Source organism: Macrotis lagotis, chromosome 1 (genome assembly GCF_037893015.1).
Source record: "Macrotis lagotis isolate mMagLag1 chromosome 1, bilby.v1.9.chrom.fasta, whole genome shotgun sequence".
Classification (NCBI taxonomy): Eukaryota; Metazoa; Chordata; class Mammalia; order Peramelemorphia; family Peramelidae; genus Macrotis; species Macrotis lagotis.
The window spans coordinates 282,354,679-282,381,997 of NC_133658.1; the positions used below are offsets into that span (position 1 = coordinate 282,354,679).

Sequence of the window (27,319 nt, forward strand, 5' to 3'; positions counted from 1 at the left end):
AAATTCACTTATGGAATTTGAAGGAAGAAAAAATTGACCAGGAAAATTTTCATGAAGGTAGTTATATTTGAATGACATTTATGTGAGACACAAACTGAACAAAATAAACTCAGTTGCTATTCAACAACATATGCTGGTTTTCTCACCTCCATGATTAATTCTCTAGACATACATTCTAATTTATTCTAAAATTTCCCAGAATTTCTGGAGAAAGAGGATATACTAAACTCACATCTCCACTCTAACCTTCCCTGTCTTGTGAAAGCTATTTCATGACTCTAACTTGAGATGACTCCCACTGCCCTTCAACTACTTGAGTCCAGAGGAGAAATCTACTGGTAGCATCACAATCCAGAAAGGGGGTGGAGGGGGAAGAGAGAAAGAGTACCAATCACCATAGCCAGATTTAGTAAAATCTAGATGACAGAATCATTTATTGCAAATCAGTTAACAAAAACAAAACAAAAAGTACATAATTTTTGTAATCTACAGTTTTGCATGTAGACAATTTTATTAAAAGGTTTCTCTTCTTCTGTAAACTACAGTCTCTAGTTTATAAAACATGAAATGAATCAACATCATATGATGTTTAGACATGCACATTAGGGATGCAAAAATATCACTGGTTAGGAAGGTGCAGGCTTGAAAAACTGGCAATCTAATTTGACCTGATATCCACAATGCAGAAGAGCTTTTTTTTAAAAAGTAAACAAACATATCCCTGCACAGCCAGGTGATTCTTCATTTGCAGGCACAGCAATATTCTGACATCTCTAATTGGCATGAAATACTTAAGACTTGTTCATTTAGATTTTTGAAACAAAATCCACCTTTTAAAAATTTATTTACAAACATTTAACTTGCCATAGGCTTATACATTAGATTATAAGGTTGATCTTTTTGCCTCCCCTCACGCTTAAGTATGTGTCACCTCATAACTGAGTTGCACCTCTATGAAAGGAGAGGGTCCAATGGCCAACATTACATTTAAAACAACTTCATCATCCATGTCCTCAGCTGCATTTTCTCTTCTAGTCCTTAGGACTAGAGGCTTCAGTGCATACCCTGAACCAGACACAACTTTATCTTACTACAAACGTCCATATCCCAAAGCTGAAAGGGAGCAATATCTGAGTAGGACTGAAGCACACAGCCTTGACTGGTATAATGAATTTGTTCAGAAAAAAAAAAAAGCAAAAACAAACCCACCAAAAAAACCTTTATGCAGATATTTAAAGTGTCCTGGAAAACTTCCTATAACAAATATGAGTAGAAAATCAAGGTGTGGTATGTCAAACACCAATCCCAGAACTTGTTTGTTCTATTATTTGCTGAACCTGAAAAAAAAAGATATTAAAGGTGAGGTGTTTCTTTTCCTTTGCTGATGCCAAGCACGGTCCTGTTTTTTTTTCCCCCCTTAACAGGTGGCATCTATTGTGTGAATTCCATTAGCTTAAAAATTGAGTACAGGTCTATAGGCCTGATTGCTCATATCTGTGTTTAAATAAAAACAAAACAACCCAAAACCTTTTTTTTGTTGTTGTTGAACCTGAAACTACGTAATACTGAAATTGTAAACAAAGATTCATGATTGGTACCATAAAATGTATCCTCAAGGAAACATTTTAAGTACATTTCAAAAAACCATTCCATTTTAAGATACCTCAAATTCATATTAAAGACAGACATGCAAATTTATAAAGGACCTCTGCTAAAAGCCTTAAAGGCTCTTTCCATTTTTTTTTTTTTTTTGCTCTTTTAGGTTTTCTTGAAAATTAACATTTTACAACTTCTACTTGCAGAGACATATGTTGTCAGTTCATTGATACTGAAATCACTGGGAGGCAGATGAATAAGGCAATGGGCGGTACTGGCAGGTGGGGAATGGGGCTAGGGAAAAACTGCAGGTTTTTGGGAACTTTTCTGCATAGCTGGTTTAAAAATAACTTTCTCCTCTCCCCCTTCCCTATCATTTATCTCTGGATTTGGAAAGCTTATCAATAAATAAAGGTAACTTCTAAATCATGAATCTTTGCTTATCATTACAAACACACAAGAAAAATTATCATATTAAAGAAAACCATTTTTCTAAACAGCTAGTTTTGTCTCAAAACAAACTTTTTGCCTTGAGCCCTACATTGAACATATAAATAAAAAAGGCAGTGTTTTCATGTAAAATAAAAGTACATAAATAAATACTAAAAAAAATTAAAATTTTTCTTATTCTGTATAAAAACATATAAAAAAAAGAAAAGAAAAATGAATCCTTCAGTCAAGTCACAGCATAAGCATCATTCCCAAATGTCCTCTTTCCTCTCATGGTTCTTAGGAAAGAAAAATTATCAAGTTTTGTGGTGAGACACTATGTGTTCACTTAAAAGCATCTGGAATGTGTGCTATCTGTGACTGCATGCTTGTAGGTGGACTTGATATACCTTCCGACCAGTCAGAGATGTTGGAATGTGGAGAGGAGCTAGACCACTGGTCTGGTGACTCTGGGGATGGGGTCAAGAAGGGATGATCAGGAACTTGGAGCTGGTGACTGGGTGTGTTGTCCATAGGGGAAGAGTAACTGTGCTGAGATGGTGGAGTCAAGAATTGAGTAGTGGTCATGGGTTGAGAGAGGGAAGTTGGCAGGGTTGTTGGCAGGATCTGGGTCTCCTGTGGCAGAATCGTGTGGACAGCCATGCTGCTGCTCCCTAGCTGTTGCACATCTTGTTGGTTCAACTCGCTGCCAAGGAAACCCTGGCTGATATGGCCAGTTGTGGTGGAGCTTGTGTTGTGCTGTTGTTGTTGCTGCTGCTGTTGCTGCTGTGGTTGCAAGTTTGGCTGTGGCTGCTGCAAGTTTGGCTGTGGCTGCATCTGCTGCAACTGCTGGGCCTGCATCATGTGGGGCTGAGTGGCTAGCCGAGTGTTAGGCATACCCTGGTAGCTCATCATCTGGGACAGGGTAGTAGAGGAAAGACCATTGTGGAGTGGCCCCAAGATGTTGTGCTGCAGGCTCTGAGCAGGTGGATTCAGTGGCCCAGCTGGGATGTTCCCTCTCAGAGGATTATACTGGTTTTGGACCATCCCACTCTGGAGTCGTGAAAGCCACTCACATTGCCCATTCAGGCTGGCTGCTCCACCAACTGCGAAATTCATAGACCCACTATTCATTACTGAGTTGGGACTAGAAGCAACAGGAAGGTGAGACAGGCGAGGTGGTACTGCATCAAAGCCCAGGCGGTTGGCACTGCCCAGTGCAGCCATCTCCTGCTTCCCAGCCATGTTCAGATGATTGATGCTTAGATGGGCATCAGGCATACCAGGTAAATGGTTCAGGGGCATGGATGGGGACTGTTGGAAGGGGGAAGTCATTAATGGTGGAGATGCCACATCTGACAGATAGCCATGGGGTGACTCAAGAGAATCAACAGGAGACAGCACACTGGAACTGTCCAAAAGGCAGCCCTTTCCATCTTGAGACTTTTTCCTACGGGTCTTGATGTCTTTGGCATCCTTGCCATTACAACTGAGTCCCTTGGTGCTGGGTTTCCGGGCCTTCTTGCCCTGGACTGCTGGCTTCAGGTTGCCAATGTAACTATTAGGAGAGCAGAGTGGAGGAGACAAGGTGGGTGCTCCCAGGGGCCCATTGTGCAGGGGTGGGCTGCGCACTAAATTGTACTCATCCAGAAGCCGCACAATGTCATGGTGCATCCGTTCCTGAGCAATATCTCGAGGCAGCCGGTCCATGTGGTCAGTTATATCCCGGTTTGCAAAGTGGTCCAGCAAAACTTTGGCAGTCTCATAACTCCCTTCTCTGGCTGCAAGGAACAAAGGTGTTTCTTCCTAGAGAAGAGGCATAGAACAAACAATTGTTTAGGAGAGTGTCTTAAAACCCCATCATCCAGAATGGATCTTGTAATTGGGACAAGTCCTTATCTCATCCTTATACAAAATACTCTTAGTTACTTAACGAAATATGAGAAAGCAAGATTGAGATATGTTTGTGGTTTCCATCCCTAGGGGATTTCAGGAAAGTAGGCATTGGGTTGAACCAGAGAATCTGGGATGAGAGGATTTGCTCCAGTCTTAAGAGATAGCCCTAGCCCGAAGATATTCAAGGTCACAGAGCTAGAAATAACACACACACACACACACACACACACACACACACACACACACACACCCCTTTATACAGTATATATGATATAAATACTTTTTATAACCTATTCTCTGTGTGTGTTACTTTTCCTAAATTATTCTAATTCATTCCCATAGTATTCTTGTGAAATTAGTACCTCAGATGTTATTAGTCCATTTTTTAGATAAGGAAACTGAGGCTCAGAAGCTAAAAGACTTGCCTATAGTCCTACAGTTAGCTAACAGCAGTCAAGATTCAAATCTAGGTACTTGCAATTCCAAATCTAGTGCCCTTTCTGTGTATTTTATAGTCTTCTAGCTCTAGAATCTGGTAAATTTAACTTTTTTTTGCTAGGCAGTGGGGTTAAGTGACTTGCCCAAGGCCACACAGCTAGGTAATTATTAAGTGTCTGAGGCTGGATTTGAACTCAGGTCCTCCTGACTCCAGGGCTGGTGCTCTATCCACTGAGCCACCTAGCCGGCCCTAAATTTAACTTTTACAAAAGAAATAACTCCCTCCCACCATCACTGCCTTTGCAAGGATGGAGCCAAGTAGTTTCTTGTCTTACCTTGTTGTTCTGCATATCCTTATTGGCTCCATTTTTCAGCAGTACAACAGCAGCGTCAACATTATTTACTGCAGCTGCCCAGTGCAGGGCAGACTTGCCTAGAGGATAAGAAGGTCAAAATATATTGAATCAACTGTAAAAAAAAAAAAAAAGATACATTCTCCCCTTCCCAAAGGCTTTCATGGTCCTACCCCCCCCCCATCCCTGCCCAAGGGCCTACCCAGATCATCAACTGCATTGACATCTGCATGAGAGTTGATGAGGTCTTCCAGCATGCCTTCCACTGCCAACCGGGCAGCCAGGATCAGTGGAGTGGTCCCATCATGCATTCGAGCATCTAGATCTGTAGCTCTATTCCGGATCAGGATCTGGCCAAGGAAAAATGAGAATTTAAGAGTCAGGGAAGTGACAGGAAGGAACACAATTGCAGAGGCATGTAGTGAAAGACCATATTGCAGTGTTGGACACATGGATAGCTTAAGTGAAGGAGGAAGAATGGGGGATTTTAAGAAAAGGGGCCATCTAATATGTGGGTAATATGGACATGACTTGAATGGCATTTTGCAGTAAATCAGCATTTCCTACTTTGTCTTTTGCATAAATCTAGCCATTCACCAATTGTTAGGTCTTGGTAACTGCATAACTTCACTTCTCTCACATAATTTTCTCATCTATAAAATGAGGTTAAATTAAATGACCTCTAGAGGCCTTTCTAAATCCATGTTTTCACATATTGGTTTTACTTTATGATCCTGATAGACAAGAAGGGAAATTCCCCTTCTGCTTAAGGGGAAAATGGCTTAATTCAACTCCTAAAGAAGCCCTCTACAGGACAGGTACTCAAAATCACAATTATCATTGCAAACATTCCTCGACTTTCTGTTTATTCACTGCAAAGGATTAAGAAATTGCCACAGTAAACCCACATCATGACTACAGGCAATACCTCTGGCCTAAGGATACAGTTCCATAGATAGATCAATTGGGTATGAATGTTGGTGGCTTGATAAGAAGCAAGAAACAAACTTCAGTGTTCTTGGGGTTCCCAGTGACACCTTGGTGCCAGTTCCTAGAGGCTCTCACCTCTCCCTGACTCCCCAGCAAATTCTAGTTGGAGGAATCAATTACCCTCAAAAACTATGGGTGTCCCCAAATACCTCTTACTGTCTCTATATCCACTATATGGCCCCCATTTTCCAAAGATTTATTTAACTCTGTCTTCAATGCCTCTAACATCTTTGGGGAGAACAAATTCCTCAAGTTTATATACTAATGTGAAAAGGATGAGTATGCCCCTCTCTGTCTAGTTCTAATATTCAAGTTTTAGTTTCATTCTTCATCCCTCTTGAATTTTTCGCACTGGCACTTGGAACACATGCCTATCTCACACCTATTAGAAACCCGTTTTCTTCAAAACTCTTCAAGTACCACTTTCTGCATAGTCCTGGCATATAGCAGTGCTTAGAAAATTGCTTGTTGACTTATACCTTCTTAGCCTCTTTTTGGATGAACAATTTTCAGATAAACTCAGCCAAGAAAAAAAGATGAATTTTTCAGACACCTGGCAGGCACCTACCTGGAAGACCCCCTGAGCATCAGCAGACACAGCTGCATGAAGAGGAGTTCGACCCATGTTGTCCTGAATGTTGGCATCTGCGCTGGCCTCCAGCAGACGTTTGGCTGCATCTGAACGGGAGTAGCGAGCAGCCAGATGAAGGGCTGTCTCCCCAGTTCGGTCTGTTTGATTGTGCAGGCTAGCTCCCTGATAGATGAAGTCTGAGATGACAGCTGGGGCATCCTCCTCTTCTTCACTGTTGCCTGTCTCTAGGCCCCCTCCACTACATGAAGCGATCATCAAAGGGGTGAAACCATCTATGGGAGAGACAGGGGAGGTCCATTTAGTCTAATATTGCTATAGCTATTACTTTCCAAAGAGCCAAAATAGAACTTTCTCCATTCAAATTTTTAATCTGAGGGTGTAGTTAACAAAAAAGAACCTTTAGATTGTTAGTTCAGACACTGACCCTACTTGTCTCACTTCATATAATATCTGCACTTCTAATTCTTCACCCACCAAAAGCAACATGTGCCCATATGGAATGAGGTTTTAAAAACTCTACAATTAAGAGTGTTTTGCCTTTTTGAGAGGCAGCTTGGGTAAAACTTAGTTTCTGGAGACAAGAATATTCAAATATCCTATGTGTTACTCAAAACCTGAAATTGGTGAATTGTCTTAAAGAGCAAGCTGGGGATGAGGGTGGACCACACACACACTTTTGTGTTGGGAGTCTTGAGAAGTTTCCCACAACCTTTTCTGAACTTGAAATCTAACAGAACTGAAAAGGGTTTTCCCTCCCCATTCAAAAGAGAAGGCTTTCAGAATGTTGATCACACCATGTTGCTATTGACCTTCTGCGTGTGGCAGAGGAATGGGGGTGGAAATTAGAACATGCCAGAAAAGACCTTAATGGATTTGGGGAAAGGACAGTGCCAGGGGCTGTTTATATAAATAGATCTATGAGCTACGCTGAGGTAGAGAAAGTGTGAGGAGTCTTAGGAGGGTCTTCTTACCAGGACCTCTGACATTCACATCCATGCAGTCAGCATCAATCTCGCCCTGGGGTGGGGTAGGAGCCATAGAGGGGATCCGGAGGTCAGCAGCATCAAGATGCTGCTGAGTCCACTGCCGGTGATCTGTCTGATCATCCATGTCTGGCAGCATGACTTGTTCTTCAAACTGGAAAAGCAAAGGAAAGGGGGAATGGGTGGAGAAATCAGGCTTCAGCTACTGTAGGAAGGAAAGCTTCAACAAAGCTCCCTGGCATCTGAAGCCAAGGAAGGGGGGGGACTAAGTGGAGAAATCAGGCTTCAGCTGCTGTAGGAAGGAAAGCTTCAACAAAGCTCCCGGGCATCTAGAGCCAACTTAAAGGGCCTCTCACTGACCTATCCCCAAATGACAGGAAGCAAGGCTCACCCTGAATTTCTTGGTCTCCAGGTCTTCATCTCCCCATTCATTCTGATTGTCATCCATTAAGGCACCATCTGAGGCATTCTTCAAGGGTCTTTGGAAAGGGTAAAGAGAAGGATAAGAGTGAACTACACTCACTGAGAAAGGCTGGGAATATTTCACAAGACTCCACCCCAGCTCTTTCCCTCTGGACCCTATCTACAATTGCTCAGTACTCTGAATGGCCACCGCTCTCACAGACAGAACCTAATCCACCATGCAAGAAAGGGAAGGGGAAGTTTCCCTGGGGAAAGGTCTTCCCACTGCTCAGACCACCAACGCTAAAGAGGACAGTGCCTGTTCCCAACACACCTCCCTCAGACCTCCACCCACTCTTCCTGGAATGAGATGGGTTAAAATCCCCGCTGTGACTTACTTCAATCCCACTGAATCCTCGCCTAAAGGCTCCCGCCGTTTCTTCTTGCTGGACTCGGTCACTTTGAAGCCCTCAGGGAACCATAGCTGGCCATGTTCCCTGCGCCGTTTTCTTGACACCAGCACACCAAAGCCAATGAAGGCCAGTAGTGCAAAAGCAGCCACCAGTACGTACATAGGATACAACTGAGAGTTCTCTGGGGAGTCCACTGTCTTACCTACAAGGGGACAGGGTAAGGGAACGCACCGGAACATTGAGCTACATATCAAGTCAAGGACTGGAGTAGTCAGATAGAGTGAAATTAGTTCATAAAATGTAACTCACTAGCTCTATATCATTCTCCCCAAAATAAGGTCATTTTATACATGATTAATCAGAATTGCAAAATATCACTAAATTCTCTCCTGTACTAGCCCATTGTATCTGGAGACAGCTTTTACTTTTTTCTCCTTTAAGGAAAAGGATTAGCAAACTTCAAATCAGTGCACTTGCATTGAGCTGTTAAGACAAAGGATTTAGGGGGGATTTTCAAGATACAAACTTCAACTCCTCACATGACACCGATCAATTCTTGTTTTTTTTTTTTAAAGCTGTAATGATTTTGAAATAATACCCAACAAAGGGAAAAAAGGCCTGGGGAGGGGGCAAAAGAGTGGAATGTGGAGAGTGGATGAGCACAGAAAGACAGATATTCAGTTACTTATTATGGCTTACCAATAAGCTTACTTCTCCAAAGATGTACATTTTTAACAGCTGGCACCATTGGTACCATAAGGTGTCTCACTTGTCCTCTGTTCAGAGGTCTGGAAAATCTTTTCCAGAGCTTTGAATAGCATAAGTGGGACACCCTTCAGACCAGCTGAGAAAAATTATTTAGTCCCAGTCTTTGGAGAAATTAAGACAGATTTAGCCCCTCCTGTCTTTCTTTCTCCCATACCCCCAAAAAGAAAAAGAGAAAAATAATTCAAGGTTTTTAAGGACAAAAATAAGCCAGATATTTGACCTGGGAACTGGCTAATGAATGAACTAGTAGGAGATCTAAAGGGGAGGAGATAGCATCAAGAGTGGGGTAATTCTGTTCTACATCCAGTTATGTTGCACAATCCTCCATACCCTAGGATATGATGGACTTACTTACTCTGTACAGCTTCTATTTTATAGGGGATGTTAAGGTTCCCCATTGAAGCCAAGGCTCCCAGGAAAGCTGCCACATCTGTCGTACTCTGAAAACATTGGGAGGATGACTGGATACACTGGCGGTTGTCAATTTCCAGATATACAATTGATCTGTATGGATGGGGAGATAGCATAAGGAGAAGCAGAAATGATGATGGGATACAAGTGAGAGAACTAGTAGAATTGCATGGTAGTCCTAACTGCAGAAGCAAAAGATTACTTTCAACCCTTCAGAGCTGTATATATCTGCTCTCCTTTTCAAATAGTTCCATCTACCTTATCTCATATGATATTCATTAAGAGGGCAAGATGGAGAAACTGATACCTAGTCAGTGTACTTTTAAAAGCAAGAAGTTTATATGGAAGCATTAAAATAATGTGATTCAAAGATGACTAAGTTTGATCCTTCCTAAAAGAGTTAAGAATGTATTTCCCTCCCTTCTTTGTACAGTGGGGAAGGGGAGAGAAACAGTGCATGTACTGCCAAGACTCAATTGACGTGTTGATTGGTTTTACTTAACTGCTTTTCTCCTTTCTGCTTTTATTCTTTGTAACATGGGATAAAGGAGGGGGAAGAAGGATATGTTGAGAAATGGAAATGATACAAAAACAAGATAAAAGATGATGAACTTAGGGTTCAGAAAACCCACTGGATTCTTACCCTCGGATGTCCATCTGGTCCAGTTCTCTCCGCTGCCTCCCTCCAACTCGGGAGTAAAGAGAAGTCTTCATTTTACCAAAGACAGCACCAGGCATGTCAGCCCAGCTCTCTGCAGATCTCTTGATGTGGTGTTTTTTCAGCTCCTCTGCATTGCCATAGTAGGGGAAGATCATGTACTCCCCATTGGCATTCTTCTTGAAGACCACATTGGTGTGTAACACTCGGCTTAGCTCCCGAAGGAAATGGAAAGAGTTGTTCTTCAGGTTTTCTGGGAGCATGAGCACCACAACCACCAGGGTTCCATCTGCCAGCTTTTCGGGCATGTTGTCAGCACAATCCAAACCATCCCACTCACACTCTGCATTGTTGCAACCCTGGTCACAGTGGCCATCGCTGAAGTGGTCCTTACAGTATTGGTCATACAGGGGGCTAGAGGGAGAGGAGGACACTGTCATTTCCTGGTCACTTGTCTCAAAATGAGCAACAGTTTATTTTCTTAGAACCATCCACCAGTGTACTCTTTAGAATAGTCTCCAAATCTATTCTCTGAACACAAGAGCAATAACATTCTCAACCGAGAACTTTTGCTCATGCTGTTCCCTCTCCAGAAAAATGACTCCTTGCCCCTTTCCCTCCCCTCCCATACCCTGGAGCAGAGGTAAAGGAGATGGGGAGGGGTGTGGGATGGGAGTCAGGGAACTTGGGTTTTCCCACATCACCAAATCCCATCAGAACACAAAATAAATTTGACTGTTTGTATGGACCAGCAGAACTGGCCTTCTAAACCTCTCAGGGAAAGCGAAAGTGGAAAGAGAAATGGTAGGCATAGGAGACTCACTTGCACTGGACCTCCACTTTCTGACAATCAAAGCCATCAAACAGGCAGCCAGCATTATTGCACTGGCTATCACAACTGCCATCATTGAAGTACTTCCAGCATTGCAGAGACTGAGTACAGTTCTTCCAAGGGTCATTGAAGTTAAGGGAACAGTCTCCGCCATCCCAGCCACAAGCGTGGTTATTACAGTTGCTGTCACAAATCTTATTACCAGTGGTCTTCTTGCACTCAGGGATCTCACATTTCTCTTCAATTTCAGGTGGGATGATGTCTTTCCCCTCTCCACCCTCAAAAGAGAAGTCCAGGATGTGGCACAAAAGCCCATTGAACTTGGCAGGGCAGTGGCACTGGTAGAAAGGGCTCTCAGGGATGAACTTGCAGGTACCCTGATTGTAGCAGGGGTTGGAGAGGCATGGGCTGCTTACTGGGTACTGGCACTCTGGGCCGGTGAAGGGCCCCAGGCATAAGCACTTGGAGCTCTTCTGGCCAGAGACACAAGTGCCCCCATTCCTGCAGTGCAGGCTGCCGCAGGTACGGGAATCATTCTCACACGTAGCACCATCAAAGCCCTGGAGAGAGTTTAGAGAGAGGTTATGGTATCTCTTCTTCCTTAGACTCATAATCCATGATTTAGTGTAACCTTAAGGGGGTTCTCGGAGGAGGGTTCAGTGAGACATCTAGGACTGGTTCCCTCTGGGTCATCAGATAGAGGATTGGAGTCTGGAGAGGCTGACCTATCTTTATCTTGGATTTCCCCTTCCCTTCCACTCCATTCCGCCAACCCACAAAATCACATGACCACGTACTGAGGGGCAGTTGCAGATGAAGCCACGTCCAGTGTTAGTTGCCACGGCACAGGTCCCACCATTCTTACAGGGCTTGCCTTTACAGCCATCAACAACAGAATCACAGCGGCGCCCTGGGATGGTGACAGGGATATGTAAATGTGACGATGGTCAATCTTTCTTCATTCTGCCCATTCCCTAACTTCTGCCCCCCACCATGCCCCGCCTGCCTACCTGTGTAGCCCTGCCGACATTCACATTTAAAGTCATTGACACGTTGCACACAGTTCTGAGTGCCATGAGGATCACAGGGATTGGAGAGACACTCGTTGACATCACCTTCACAGCGCTCTCCAACAAAGCCAGGAGGGCAGGTACAACTGTAGCCTCCAACCTGGTCAACACACTTGCCATTATTGAAACACTTTGGTCCCCGGGTAATGGGGTCAATGAAAGGATTGCAGTCATCCACGTTGATCTCACAGTGAACACCTGTGGGCAACCACACAAGGGATGAGGAACGTGAATAGCCAGTTTCTAAAAACATATAAAACAGGTAGCATATTTTCCATTTAATATGAGAAATATGAGGGCCAAAAGGAGTTGAAATGACTTGTCCAGGGTAACTCAGATGCTTAATAGCACAGTTAAGACTTGGAAACCTGGATCATCTCTAGACTCACTGAATCCAAGGTTCCTTCCACCACATAACACAGCATTTCAATATTGAGAAATAGGGTCAGAAGGTGGGGGAAGATTACAAGAAACCAACAAATTATTTGAGTTATACCTAAGCATGGACAGTGGGGCCATGTGAAAACTTACTGAATTCAGGAGACAGTGATATTAGATATAAAGGTTTGAAAATTGGCAGCAGTTTGAAAAAGGCTGCTAATTCTGGAGTGATCATGTCCTCTATGAAAACTTCCTTTATTGGGGCAGCTAGGTGGCACAGTGGATAGAGCACCTGCCCTGGAGTCAGGAGTACCGGAGTTCAAATCCGGCCTCAGACACTTAATAATTACCTAGCTGTGTGACCTTGGGCAAGCAGCTTAACCCCATCTGCCTTGCAAAAAACTTAAAAAAGAAAACTTCCTTTATTCTACTATTCTACAAGCCTTGAAGTGTTTTCTACCTCAGTTTCTCTTTTTTTCTTTTTTTGGTTTTTACAAGGCAATGGGATTAAGTGACTTATCTAAGTAATTAAGTATCTGAGGTCAAATTTGAACTCAGGTCCTGACTCCAGAGATGGTGCTCTATCCACTGTGCCATATAGTTGCCCTACTCCCTCAGTTTCTCACATAGAATACTTGACTCATCTTTGCCCTTCTGCACTCTTACATCTTCCCTATTTGCATTTCCCTTGAACCATCCCAAGACCTTTCATCTGGTGAAGATCACTCTCTTACCCTGAGTCCCTCTGGGACATGAGCACTTGTATGTATTAATCAGATCAATGCAGGTGCCACCATTCTGGCAAGGGTGGGACAAACACTCATTGATCTCCTCAGAGCAGTTTACTCCATGGTAGCCAGCAACACACTGAAAGGAAAGAGGAAGAAAGGGAAAAACATCACAACCTGGCCCTGAATGAACTCAAACTGTCTCAGGAGGCTTAACCATTATGAAGTACTGGGTCTCCATTTCCTCAGTCCCAGTAACATTCAAGGGCAAAGACAGAATAGGTGTTAAGGCTCAGAGGGTCAGATGGCTCTTCTACACTAATCTTACTTCACCAAGAAGCCTTCCCTTAACACCATACTATCTTGTTCAGCACTCAGTGAAAATTCAAAGCAAAATAACAACCTGCCCTGTATTTTTTTTTTAGGTTTTTTTGCAAGGCAAAGGGGGTTAAGTGGCTTGCCCAAGGCCACACAGCTAGGTAATTATTAAGTGTCTGAGACCGCATTTAAACCCAGGTACTCCTTGACTCCAGGGCCAGTGCTTTATCCACTGCACCACCTAGCAGCCCCCTTGTATTTTTCTATAATTGCTTTGACTGTGTCAGTGTTTCTCTTGACCACAGTGTGGGCTCAAGGTCAGATTCCACCACTGCCCCACCCTCCTGCATTTCTCTGCCTCCCCCCACCCCAAGGTATTTTACATAATACCCATTTCCCTCAGGAAAACCACCAATTTAGCTTTTAAATCCTGAAAAAAAAAAAAACCATCACTTTATCCTCAAAGAAGCCTGCCTCCCACTTCTTTCTCAGGTTAACTTAGAAGGTCATCCCTAAATTCCTATTAGATGTCCATTTTGGGGACAATTCAAGACTCCTGCTCTTGCTAAGGCAATTACCTTGCCTCTTCTCCAAATTAGTACCTAGTCCCATTGCCCATGTGTAATTCTGCTCTCTCTTGAACTGGTCTCTGTTCAACGGGCAAGAGCTATTTCTACACTCATACCCTCTAGGTGCCTCATTGTGACATAAAGGCTATGATAAGAGTCTGATTGCTGAGCTGCAATGGTTTCAAGTGTATAGCCAAATAACAGGAATGCAATCTGAGTCCAGCCTAAGTATGACAATCTAGAAACTGCTAGATGAACTTAGCAACAAAACTGTCTACAACAGTCCAATCAGTCAAGATAGCACTCCTTGTAAAGGACAATTCGGTCTATAAAGGCATTGCCAAAGGTCCATGTGAGTTGTTTATTGTGTCTTTCTAGGAAGTGCCAGTCCCTTGCATTACTACTCACCTCACACGAATAGCCTCCCAGATAGTCTGTACAGGTAGCACCATTCTGACAGGGATTGGGAGAGCACTCATCCACCTGCTCCTCACAGTAGCTGCCTGTGTAGCCAGCCTGGCAGCGGCAGTAGTGGGTGTTACCAGTGTTCATGCAGAGGCCAGAATTCCGGCACAAGTGGGCCACATCAGTTTCTATGGATAACAGGAAAGAGCTCAGTCTCTGGTAATAATCAAGGGATTGGCTAATAGAAGATGGAATTTTCTTTCTTTTTTTTTAAAGCCACAGTGACCAATGAAAGAATTAAAAATATAAAATACTTTTAGTCTCATGAAGCTCCTTTTTGATTTTTACAATGATATGAGATAGTTTGTGAATAGGAAACAACATTTTCCCCTCTTTTAACAGCCCTGTACAGGGATTAGACCATGCCCTCTACTCCCTTTGGCACTGTATGCTAATTAGGAAACAGTAATGACGCAGGCTGTGCTCTATGGCTGGTCCCTAGAGTCCTAATTGACAGATGTATCAACCACTGCACCCCAAAAAACCTAGGAAGATGGTACCTGGGCAACCAGGTCTAGGTCTGCACTGAAACATCTTGGGATCCTTCCACATTTTCCCTGTTCTTTCATCAATAGGAATAGCAACTGACCTTGCCGCTTGGCAGCCACCTCGCAGGACACACTGGGCACATCACAGTAGAGACCAGTCCAGCCACTCTTGCACTCACATCGGTACAGATTGTTGGTCTGTGAGCATGTCCCACCATTCCTACAGGGTGAGGAGTCACACCAGCGCACCAGGTTCTAGGGAAAGTAAATGGCAAATCAAATCCTGCTGCTACATCCAAAAGAACAATGAGGATTTGGTCTATTAATTATTTTTGAGAACTTCTAGTTGTTTTATAGACTGTTTTTCTTTCTAAAGGCATACTAGTTGTCACCTATATGGAGATCTGCTTTGGGCTTGTCTCATAAGGTAAAATATCCTTGTCAAATCAACCATCTTCACTGTCCCAAAAATATAACTTGCACATTTTACTATTGATAATCATGATTCTTTCCTTACTTCTCTTAACTACTAATGAGATGATCAATGATGGATTTTTCATTCCAGATTAGGTTTTACTTAAAGGAGAGGCTAAGCCCCTTAAGAACAGAGAAGCTCAGGAGCAGCTAGGTGGCACAGTGGATTACAGCACTGGCCCTGGAGTCAGGAGGACCTGAGATCAAATCTGATGTCAGACACAAAATAATTACTGAACTGTGTGACTTTGGACGAGTCACTTGACTCCATTGCCTTGCAAAAGCAAAAACAAAAACAAACAAACAAACAAAAAGAACAGAGGAGCTCAAGACCACCATCTGATCAATGTGATCTATAAGGATGGGAGACAACAGTTACCTGGCAATTGAGGCCTGTGTACCCTTGAGGACAGGTACACTTGTAGGTGCCATAGCTGTCCTGGCAGGTACCCCCATGTAGGCAAGGGCGTGAGTCACACTCGTTTATGTCATGTTGACAGTAGCTTCCTGTGAAGCCTGGTGGGCAGAGGCAGGTGAAGGTGTTGATGCCATCCACACAGGTGCCCCCATTGAAGCAGGAGCTAAAAGGTAAGAGTACAACTACCAGTTATAATCTCAATAATGAATACCCCCACTTCCCTCTAAGCCAGCTAATCCCATGGCCATCTGCAAAAACATCTCAGAGTACAGTCAAACCTACTCTGGAACTAGATACTGCCCAGAAAGAGTCTTTGAAGCAAACATATTTTCTTTCTCTTTTTAGTTTGAGATGCTATGGCACATTTTAATTATTATTTTTTGATTGTTCTTCCTCCCACCTTTCCTATTTAACTGAGGGGAAAAAAGGATAGAAAGACAAAACCCTTATCACATAAGCACACTCAAGCAAAAATTTTTAAAATTTAAAATTATTTTAAAAAATTGGGTACATCCAATAATGTTTCTTATTCTGCCTATGAGACTATCATCTTTTTTACATGAGTGGGCAGCAATCTCCATTATTCCAGTTCTCTGGAATTGTTGATCATTGAGTAAATCAGAGTTAAATCTCTCTTTTTTAAAATTTTTTTTGCAAGACAATGGGGTCAAGTGACTCGCCCAAGGTCACACAGCTAGGTAATTATTAAGTGTCTGAGGTTAGATTTGAATTCAGGTACTCCTGACTCCAGGGGCAGTGCACTACCCATTGTGTCACCTAGTGGACCCCACCACCACCCAGGGGGTTAAATCTTTTTTTTTCTTTTAGGTTTTTTTGCAAGGCAAATGGGATTAAGTGGCTTGCCCAAGGCCACATAGCTAGATAATTATTAAGTGTCTGAGACTAGATTTGAACCCAAGTACTCCTGACTCCAGGGCAGGTGCTTTAGCCACTGCCACACCTAGCCGCCCCAGGTTAAATCTTTAAAAATTGTTTTTGCAAATTTTTTTACAAAATTGATATTAAATATAAATTGTTCTTCTAGTGCTGCCCATTTCACTCTGCCCTCAGGTTCATTCAAATTTCTCTAACTCTCTAAGAAGCTGAATTTTTGTTCACTGAGGATAGTAAGAGTAGTTAGTATTTATATAGTACCCTCTATGTTCTAAGCACTTTGCAAAGATTATCTCATTTGATTTTCACACATCAACCCTGTGAAATAGTTATTATGATTCTCATTTTACAATTGAGGAAACTGAGGCAGGCAGAGGTTAAATGACTTGCTGAGGGCCCATAATTAAATTCAGTTCGTCCTGATTTCAGTCCCAGTGCTCTCTACAGTACCATCTGGTTAATTCTATCTACAATCTATTTCTTATAGTGAAATAATATTCCACTGCAAGCACATTTCTCAAGACACTTTCTTGCAGATCTTGGTTTATCAAAGAATAAAAAATGAAAATAATTCTAAGACTGGAAAATGTTTGGGAGATCATTTAATCTAAGCCCCTTCTTTTTAGACATTGGTGAACCCAAGGCCTATAGAAATGAAAGCAACTTGCTTTCATTAGGTTAGGCAGACCTTAAATCTGTGGGAGTCAGAGGTATATCCAATCCAAGGCCTTTCCAACTTGACCTATCTTTGTTGTAGTTCACTTTCATGTCTATTATTTCCTTGGATGCTCATACACTCCTATAAGTTTTTAGTATTTATTATTGCCTCCATTTTGAAGAAGGATATTGGGGACCTGAGGTGAAGTCATGTTCAACATCTCAAAACAGAATAGTGACAAAACAGAAACACCATGTTCCATTGCAAAACCATCTCACTTTAACATAACATTTACAAAGCACTTATCCCACAATTTACATGGAAATGAGATGACTAGATGGGGCATTTTAGAGATCTCTGCCTCCTCTACACCAATTCTTACCTTTCAGTGCAGTCTGGAGTGTTGTTCTCACAGTGGATTCCACTGAAACCAGAAGGACAGGTACAGGTGTAACTGTTGACACAGTCAGTACAATTGGCCCCATTCTTACAAGGGTTGCTTGCACACTCATTGATGTCCTCCTCACACTGAAGACCTCGGAAGCCAGGCAGGCAATCACAGAAGGCAGTATTGATACCATCAGAGCATGCACCACCATTATGACAAGGATCTAAGAAATCACAAAGCAATAGTCAATTGCAGATCAACAATCATATGAAAAGTTATTTCAAATCATCAGTTAAGACAAGTCTAAGCTTTCTGGTTCATACCCCACAAAGTGTCAAAGACAACAAAAGACCAAAATAGTTAAAGGCTGGCAAAGGTAAAGATAGACAAGCACATTAACACATCATTGGTAGTCTTGTGAATTGATCCAGTTATTTTAAAAACCAATCTGGATCTATGCAGAAAACATCACTAAAATTATTCACACCCTTTGACCCAGAGGTCACAACACTGGGCATATATATTTCAAGAAGGTCAAAGGCAGAAAGGTTTTTTTTAAGACAAAACATTCAGGGGCGGCTAGGTGGTGCAATGGATAGAGCACCGACCCTGGAGTCAGAAGTACCTGAGTTCAAATCCGGCCTCAAACGCATAATAATTACCTAGCTGTGTGGCCTTGGGCAAGCCACTTAACCCCATTGCCTTGCAAAAACTAAAAAGACAAAACATTCAGAGAAACATATCTCATAGTAGCAAAAAGAAAATGGATAAAAAGTAAACACCTGTCAATTGGGAATGACTAGACAAATTGTGGTTGATAAGCCCAACAGAATATATTCCAGTTTATTGTATCACAACAAATATAAGGCAATTTAAAATATACAGGGAGATTTATATGAAATGAGAACATATATATGTATAGATATATAGATATGTGCCCGGTGACTAAAACTATAGAAAGGCAGTTGAACTCTAAATTAATTTTAATGAATGGTCTCTGTCTCAGAAAACTAATAATGAAATATACTTGCTATTCAAAAGAAATGTATGTGGGAGACTACACAGGTGTGGTAGAAAGTCCTTAGCATGATCACCAATGTTTCTGAGGATTTCTGTTTAAATTTTAATTTTTAAATTAAGATGAGGAAGAAAGAAGGGTAAAAGGAAATTGACTATTGTGTAAAAGCAAAAAGCTTCATTAAAACTTATTTCTAAAGTCAGCTGCAGAGTTTTGAGCCTAGCAGTACCCAAGTGCTCTCTTATTGATAATTCTACCACATCTCCCAGGGAGGGTCTTAACTACTCTTTGACACTAGCAGTCTTGCTCCCATGGTAATAATCCAGATGGTCACCACCCAAGCCCCCAATGTTCCTCTTTCCCACACCTGAGCCCAGGCCCTTCTTACTTGGCTGGCAATCATCCACATCAGTCTCACAGTTGCGTCCTGTGTAGCCAGCCTTGCAGCTGCAGCGATAACTTCCATTGGTATTCTGACAGGTAGCTCCACTCTGACATGGGTTCTTCACACATTCATTGATGTCAATCTCACATGTTTGTCCTGTTGGATGAAGTATCATAGGGACATAGCTGTAAACCTAGGTGAGTCCTTAGAGGTCATCTGCTCCAACCCACTTATTTTACAGAGAGGGAAACAGGTTCAAAAAGGTTAAATCATTTGCTTGGGTCTCATAGAATTCAAACCTTGATCCCCTGGATCTAAATCTAGCCCTTTTTAACACTATACGCTATAATATCAGGGAACAACTATCTCTCTATCTACTGGAGTTGCCACCTCAAAACATGGAAAACCTTCCCCATTAAGCTCAGGAGGCCCATGTTCTTACTCCTCTCCCTTCTCCTGGGAATTCTCTATGGGTATAGAAGGAATTTGGGCTTATGTCCCAATTCTGAAAATTCCCAGGAAGGAAGGTAACTTCAGCACATCCTACAACGAGTCAAAGGCAAGGCCAAGAACTTTTCACCTTCTAGGATGACTATAGATACTTTTTCCAGATATAGGAGACTTCTAGACAGAAAGCAGGACTCTAGGGAATCTGGACAATAAGAACCAAATACAAGGACACTAGATCACTGACTTCTGATCTGACTGGTCCTCCCTGACCCCAAGCCTGAACCCCAATTTGGCATCATGATTCTACTATTATGAACTGTGTTACTTCAAAAGAATTTTGCTTTGCCCTATGGTCTTTCTGAAATACAATCTAATAGATGGATAAAGGAGCCCCAAGAAGCATCATGAAATACTTTTTTTTTTAAAGTCTCACCTTGCCAGCCTATGGGGCACATACATGAGAAGCTCTCATAATCCTCTGACTCTTTACACTCTCCACCATTTTTGCACGGGTCTTTGGCACATGGAGCCAGCACGTCCTCACAGGTGGCACCTGATCATTGGGGGGGGGGGGGAAATGACGATGATTTTTGTGAGATGACTTGGTTTGAAGTAGGCATCTACTACTATGACTACTAGTTTCCAGTATCTACCTCCTTCCAATTAGCAATCCAAATGATTGTTATTCAAGCAATATGGGGTGAAGGTCTCAAAAAGTTATCTACTTAATGTACAAATACCCTTGATAAAGTATGCATTTCCCCTTAAGCTATTATCAATAAACATTTTATTAAAGATTCCTAATTTAGTAAGAGTATTTGATAATCAGACCTAGAATGGCAAGAAGAAATGTGGTTAAGTTTCATAAGCATCATCCTATATGACTCTGTCACGTGTCTGATCTAGGAGTTACTCACCCACAAAACTCAAATTCCTTTACTCTAAAAACCACAGACTATTTCAAATACTTCACTCCCATAACAGAATTCCATTTGAAATTACCATCTAGCAAAGCCATAGGAATTAATGAGTTGTATCTATCAGTCTTTGAGGATAGCCAATAATTTAGAAACCTCCCCTTTTAATTCCAAAAATAATTCTTATTTGTAGGTTCTTCTTGATTTTTTTTCTTCCCAGTATACATATGAAAAAACATTTACATAGATATATAAATACATATATGTATTTCTAATAAAAAAGAAAGTAAAAATCTGATTTATAGTCTTCCTGTTTACAGGGCATATGGGGAAAATAAAATGCCTAGGAAATCTTATCTTCCTTGTCAACTGTTATCTTCCAAGTATAACTTTGTGATTTTTCCAGAGCTGATTTTTCCTATCTGTTTCCATGGTGATCTGCACAGACAGGAAATTCGCCAGAGTTTCCTACAATTGTGCACATGTTGCCATTTTGTGCAAGAGGAAGCAGGAAGCTGGCCAACAGGAACTAGATCAGCACTAATTCCCTCTCCTCTCCCTTGTACAACTGCCCCCAAGCTGCTTTTCAGGAGCTTCTGATGTAGGTTTTTCCAAAAAGGAGCATCAATAGTAGAGAGAATGCTGTTCATCAACAGGCCCGGAAAGGGACAGAATCCCCCAACAGACAAGGACTCTGTTCTGTTTTCTGAAATAACACCCGCCTAACTCTGGGAGAGCAACTGAGAATGCAGTCCTCTATCTTTAGTCAAAGCAAATATTTCTCTTATGCTCCTATGTCATGGGAAATAAAAGTACAACCATTCCGGAAGCTTCCTCCCCTTCTGAGTCAGGTTCCCTTAGTAGGATCCATCAGAGCTAAAATAACAGATTTAGAGGAGTTGCATTCATTCTCCTTTCTCCAAACTACAGAAATCCATCCATTCCCATGGTCAGAGTGAACTGTCAGAGAGAGACTCAGGTTAAGGACTTTTTCTATCAATTCTTTACATGGAACATGTGGTCCCATATCCAGATATGTGGTCAACGAACAAGCACTTATGATTTTTTTTTTTTTTTAGGTTTTTGCAAGGCAATGGGGGGTTAAGTGGCTTGCCCAAGGCCACACAGCTAGGTAATTATTAAGTGTCTGAGGCCAGATTTGAACTCAGGTACTCCTGACCCCAGGGCTGGTGCTCTATCCACTGTGCCACCCCTAGCACTTATGATTCTAAAGGAAACTTTTCCCTTTCTTCCACCTTCAAGCAAGCTCTGCTTGGTTGGGTTTTTTCCAGTAGCTGTTTTCAGCCTCTATAACAACAAATACACATCCTGATCAATCTCTTCCAACCATGGGAATCTTCACTCTCTCTCCTATTCACCTTAATTTCTCTTATACAAAGGCTCACAGGCTAAAGAAATCTTGAAAGCTCTTTCAGGGATGGAGGGAAATGATTCAGACAGTACATATTAGGAAGCAGGTGACCAGGATAAGGCAGTGAGTACTGCCTTTGACTGACTGTCTTAGTAAACAAAGAAAGATAATTCCTTTGGCCAAAATGAGATTAGTCAAAGCATCGGCATCTTTTCTCTCTAAAAAGGAACAGGATATATTATGCCTCAGTTTCCCATTCAGTGAAAGAAGAGTGTCAGACTAGGGTGGTCAATAAAGTCCTTTAAATTTTGATATTCTTTATTCTGGGGCTCTTCCAAATCTGGACATTTTATGAGTCTATGCACTCTAAGGCTGGTCGTAAGTGCTAGACAGATCCTCTTCTTTAGGCTCCAGATAAAAATAAGAAGTGACAGCCATATTTCTCACCAGTATAGGGTAGGAGGCAGTTACACTTGTAGCCGGCCACATCATCAATACAGGTACCCTGGTTCAGACATGGGTTGGAAGCACATTCATTGATGTTGGTCTGACAGTTAGGGCCTAGAACAGAAAAACAAACCATAAAGCTCCAGTTTCTCAGAGAGGGCCTTCATCTTCCTTGGGATAAATGACTGTAGCACAAAGGCCCAAGTGCTTTAAGGGAGTGGCCCCTGAGATTAAGAGACCATCTCCTTCCTCCTTCTAATATCTCATCTTCCTTCTCTCAACCTTTCCCTCTTATGGTACAGTATAAAGAGTACTATATTTGGAAGACCTGGGTTCCAGTCCCAACTCTAACATGAACTAATGACTGACCTCAAGCAAGTCCTTGCCCTTTCCGAGGCCTTAAATTATATTCTTTAGTTGATTGGACTAGATTATGCATAAGATTACATCAAACTCTAAAAGCTGGTGATTCTATTATCCCCCCCCCCCAACCTTTTTCTTTCTTGCTTTTTTTTTTTGCATTCCCCTGTGAAATCCCATTGATCAAAATGTGATCTGGTTCCCTCAATTAGACAGGAAGCTTCTTGAAGGCTAAGTGTGTGTTTTATTCATTTCTGAAATTCCCACTACATTTCACTGTTTGAATAATGACTTGTTAAATGAATGTTTCTCAACCAGCAAAAAGGCTTCCATCCAATGGTTAAGAAAGTTTTGTGAATAGATTCCAAATGGTGCATTCCACTAGCTAGGGTGACCTCCCCGCCAACTTTGATTCACCTGGCCTTATGCTTCTGAAACCTACAGCTATAACCAAGGCTTAATAGATTATCAGAAAATAGCAAAGGAGTAAATGATAAACCAAAGAAGTCCCAGACTGACTTTAATTGTAGAACATGATACCTCCCCCTGCACCATGAGGACACCTTCCATAGGCTCTACTTACCACTGAAACCCTCCCGGCAAGTGCACACGTAGCCACTGGTCATATCCTTGCAAGTTCCCCCATTAACACATGGGTTTGACTCACACTCGTTGTTATTGATATCACAGTTAGTGCCACTCCAGCCTGGGTCACAATCACACTTGTACCTAAAGAAAAAGTAGTCTCTTAGGCCACCCTGTGAGTCCCTGACTAAATATGCTCACACTTTTTATTGACTACCTTGAAATGCAAGGATATAATTGAACATTAAGTTGTAGCTAAATACAATGCTAGACTGCTCAGAGGCTTTTCTATTTTTTCTGGACATAAAGTATGAATAGAAAAGAGCAGGTTCATTTATCTCTTTCTGAGCTTCAAGTCAAGAAGTCCAAAATCCAGCCAGGGAGGATAAGAAATCGAGACCTAGATATATTGTAGAATAAAACCAAGGACCCCCCCCCCCATTAATGAGATATGGTAGGGATAAAAGTCCAAGATTTTACATACCCATTAAGGCCATCCCGGCATTTCCCATGTATACATGGGTTACTGCTGCATTCATTGACTTCAGATAGGCAGGTAGGATCATGGTAGCCATCTGGGCAGTGGCAGGTGAAACTATTAATGCCATCCTCACATGTGCCACCATTGTGACATGGATTCCCAGCACATTCATCAATGTTGATATTGCACATACTCCCTGGTAGGAAAGGGAAAGAAAGATAGATAGGTTAGAATTAATGGAATGGTGAACTCTTAAGTCCTCTCCAATGGATTCCAGCCTCTCTCCATCTTCAACTTGTAAGGGATGATAAGCATCTTGGTTAAGTGGAAAGGGAAGTAATTTTGCTGTCTAGAGCCTGGATTTAGTCATAGTTCTCCTAATTACTAGTGGCTTGACCTTGAAAAGATCTCTTAAATTCCCCGAGTCTCAGTTTGTCTATAAAATAAAATGGCTGAACTAGATGATCCTAAGGTCCCCTGATACTCTCAATCCCATGATCTCATTCATAGAAGCAATAGGGATTTTTCAGCTCCTCCCTAACCCTTTCCTAAGTCTAGAATGTAGTGTAGGCAAAATAGCACTTGACTTGATTATTAGGGTCCTGGTAGTTCCATGCCTGCCATTAGCTTATTCCTTTACCTTTCTATGACTCAGCTTCACCATTTATATAAGAGTGGTAATTACATGCACACTATCCATTTCATGGGGGTGATATGAATTGTCATACAAAACACATAAAGAACCTTGGAAAGGAGTTGTTAATGATGCCCAACTTGACCCCACCTCACTCCTTTCCTTATACTCTCTTTATCTCTTTCTTAGTATCTCTTCAGTATAATCTTTCCTCCCAAAGCAGAAATTCTATTTCCCCTGGGCCTCTGCTTCCTCACCTATGGAATAAGGAGCTTGTATTAGAGGAAACCTTTCTACATCTTATACATGTATTCTTGGTTTTGGTTTATGAGGGGAGGAACCAATTCTTGAGTTTTTATTCAAGGCAGCAAGGAGGGCCTAATAAAGGATGTGGTTCTTTGCTAGTATCTTGGGTCAGGTTTGGAAGGTACTGGTTAAGTAGAGGTAGACTGATCCAAGATACTCCTCTCTCCATGATAATCAGACCAACCAGTCAAACAAGACAAGGAATCTGATAGCCCTGAGACCCAGAAGTCTGGGATTACAGGATCACAGGATTTAAATCCAAAATGGACATCGGAGATCATTTAGTCCAACCCCCTCATTTTATGTGAAGAAACAGACCCATAGATATTAAATGAGGTTCACTGACCACATTCTCCTCTTTCTTGTGGGAGTACATATATCCCCCTGCTCCCTTGCACCCCAACCCAAGTTGTAAGAAGGAAAGGGGCCAGTGAAGTTAGAATGTTCCTAAGCAGGAAGCTAGCTGATATGCCTATGCTTTTATGTTTTGCCCCAATTTCTACCTGTTCAAGTCCTACCCAATCTTCAAGACCTAGTTCCCCACCACAAGTTTTTCCTGATCACTTCAGCTTTTGGTGAACTCTCCATCTTGACAGCCTAACTCATTTGTAACCTGTCACACCTCAAACACATTAATTTTACTTGTTTCTATGTACCAACTAGTTTGTTAGCCTTAAAGGCAGGAATGACCTAGAATAAGTCTAGGAACTGTGAAATGGGACCAATATAGTCTAATTACAAGAGATAGGAATACATGAATAATCAAAGGGGCTACTAGTATCAGAGAATCCCAAGATTCCATGCTTCTTCCTGAGATCCTCACCTGTATAGCCTGGCTCACATGCACACTCATAACCATTGATCTTGTCTATGCATTTGCCAGAATCACAGGGGTTGCTGGCACAGTCATCGAGGTTGATCTCGCAGTTGGGCCCTGGAGTGGGAAGAGAACCAATAGTCAGTGTCAAGCCTGACTCCTACTCTGTTCCATTTCCCCATTGCCTCATAAAGTGACCCTCAGGTTATGAAAATATAGGGTTGTCCCAAAAGCCTTATTGCAGATCTAAGTTTTAAAACTTTTATACATATGTGCATGTGTGAGCATACACATATACAAATATGTGCATGTATGTATGTGTGTGCTTATGTGCTCAACCTGTATTATTCCTAAAAACACACACACACACACACACACACACACACACACTTTGGGCTCAACTTTACACCTGTCTCTGGCTCTTATGACTTGCTATTCCCTTCATGAAAGACCTCACCTGTGGTCCCCTTAAGACAGAGACAGTTGTAGGCATTGTAACGGTCCTGACAGGTGCCCCCATTTCGGCAAGGCTGGCTCTGACATTCATTGATGTTGGTTTCACAGCGATGCCCAGTGTATCCTGGGTGGCAGAGACAAGTGAAGGCAGCAATGCCATCCTTACAGGTTCCATAGTGGCAGGGGTCAGGCTCACATTCGTTGATGTCTACCTCACAGTGGGAACCCGTGAAACCTGATTGAGGGAGGGAACAATAGAAGGGGCTGTCAGAATGTGGCTACATTAGATCTTCCTAAGCCCTTCATCTCCTACTTCTTTCAGCAGAGGCCCTCAATGGCTGGGATCCCAGTTCTGTAGGGCTGCTGACTGTCATCTCCTCCCAAACACCCTTCCAGACATTTCCCTCTAGAAGCCCAGAGGACTTTGGAGACAAAAAGAGACCAAGAGGCCTCCTTGACTTGGAGGAACTGAGGTCCAGAGAGGAGCCTTGGCAGAAGTCTCTAGAATTGCAATGTTACAATTAGAAGCAAAGGGGAAGGGAATAAGCCTTTATTAAGTACCCACCACATGTCAAGCAATGTCTTAAGCACTTTACAAGCATCTCAAAACAACTATAGGAGACAGCTGTTATTATGATTCCTCCCATTTGCAATTGAAAAAACTGAGGTAGACAGAAGTTTGATGGCTTCCTAGGGTCACACAGGTAACTAAGTGTCAGATCAAATTTGACTTTGGGTCTCTCTAACTCTAAGCCTAGTTGCCTCTAAGGAAAGTCTCTCATTATATAATGAAAAGAATAGCAAATTGCCATTTGAAAAGTGAGTCTTCAATTCCAAACTATACGAATAATTGGGATCTTGGGCAAGTCATTCTGAGCCTTATTTCCTCCTCTATAAAAATGAGGGAGATTTGCTAGACAATCTCTAAGATTCTTCCCAGTTCTAAAAGTCTATGAATCTATGAAACTGAGACTCAAATAGAAGAAAAATGACTTACTCAAGGTCACACAATAAATCAGAAGCATAGCTAAGATTAAAAGGCAAATCTTCTGACTACCAAGACCAGGGCTCTTTCTAGTCTGCTACAACCCTTTCTTTGTGTTCCTCCTCCCCTTGGATAGTCTCTTGGCTTGCAGTTTCACTAAGAGCACCCCCCACCCCCACCCCCCACTTCCCGCCTCTCATCAGGACTCAGCTCTGTGTGCACGCTCATTAGGGACAGCTCTACTCTGACTTCTGGTGGTAAGGCCACACAAAAGCTGCACTGTTGAACACCAGGCTGCCAGCATCGGCTTGCCCAGTTGCTCCTCAGGTCTCTGGGCCTCATGCCGAAGAGAAGCCTGTGCTATGTTACCACCAACAGCTTGCCTAAGCCTCCCCTTGAACAGCTGGTCCCAAATGGTGATCTCAAAGCATTTGTAACAACCACTAACCCCAGTGTTTATGGAAGCACTACTGGATTGTGAATGAAACAATAGC

At 42.2% G+C, this 27,319-nt stretch overlaps 1 protein-coding gene across 1 annotated transcript in view; it reads right to left on the reverse strand.

Moving 5' to 3' along the window:
* Nucleotides 1–417: 417 nt before the first annotated feature.
* The window catches only part of NOTCH1 (notch receptor 1), a 70,391-nt gene continuing 43,489 nt past the window's right edge, over nt 418–27,319 (reverse strand). Inside the window, exons 11-34 of the mRNA XM_074210713.1 lie at nt 25,842–26,075; nt 25,391–25,501; nt 23,631–23,823; nt 23,145–23,290; nt 22,202–22,315; nt 19,899–20,018; nt 19,019–19,171; nt 17,607–17,835; nt 15,634–15,835; nt 14,882–15,035; nt 14,236–14,420; nt 12,947–13,079; nt 11,772–12,029; nt 11,559–11,671; nt 10,753–11,321; nt 9,915–10,343; nt 9,216–9,364; nt 8,078–8,294; nt 7,669–7,756; nt 7,266–7,431; nt 6,271–6,566; nt 4,915–5,062; nt 4,695–4,792; nt 418–3,831 (exon numbers count right to left, since the gene is read on the reverse strand). Coding sequence (XP_074066814.1) covers nt 2,371–3,831; nt 4,695–4,792; nt 4,915–5,062; nt 6,271–6,566; nt 7,266–7,431; nt 7,669–7,756; nt 8,078–8,294; nt 9,216–9,364; nt 9,915–10,343; nt 10,753–11,321; nt 11,559–11,671; nt 11,772–12,029; nt 12,947–13,079; nt 14,236–14,420; nt 14,882–15,035; nt 15,634–15,835; nt 17,607–17,835; nt 19,019–19,171; nt 19,899–20,018; nt 22,202–22,315; nt 23,145–23,290; nt 23,631–23,823; nt 25,391–25,501; nt 25,842–26,075 — 5,966 coding nt within the window. The 3' untranslated portion in view covers nt 418–2,370. The remainder of the gene's footprint in view (nt 3,832–4,694; nt 4,793–4,914; nt 5,063–6,270; nt 6,567–7,265; nt 7,432–7,668; nt 7,757–8,077; nt 8,295–9,215; nt 9,365–9,914; nt 10,344–10,752; nt 11,322–11,558; nt 11,672–11,771; nt 12,030–12,946; nt 13,080–14,235; nt 14,421–14,881; nt 15,036–15,633; nt 15,836–17,606; nt 17,836–19,018; nt 19,172–19,898; nt 20,019–22,201; nt 22,316–23,144; nt 23,291–23,630; nt 23,824–25,390; nt 25,502–25,841; nt 26,076–27,319) is intronic.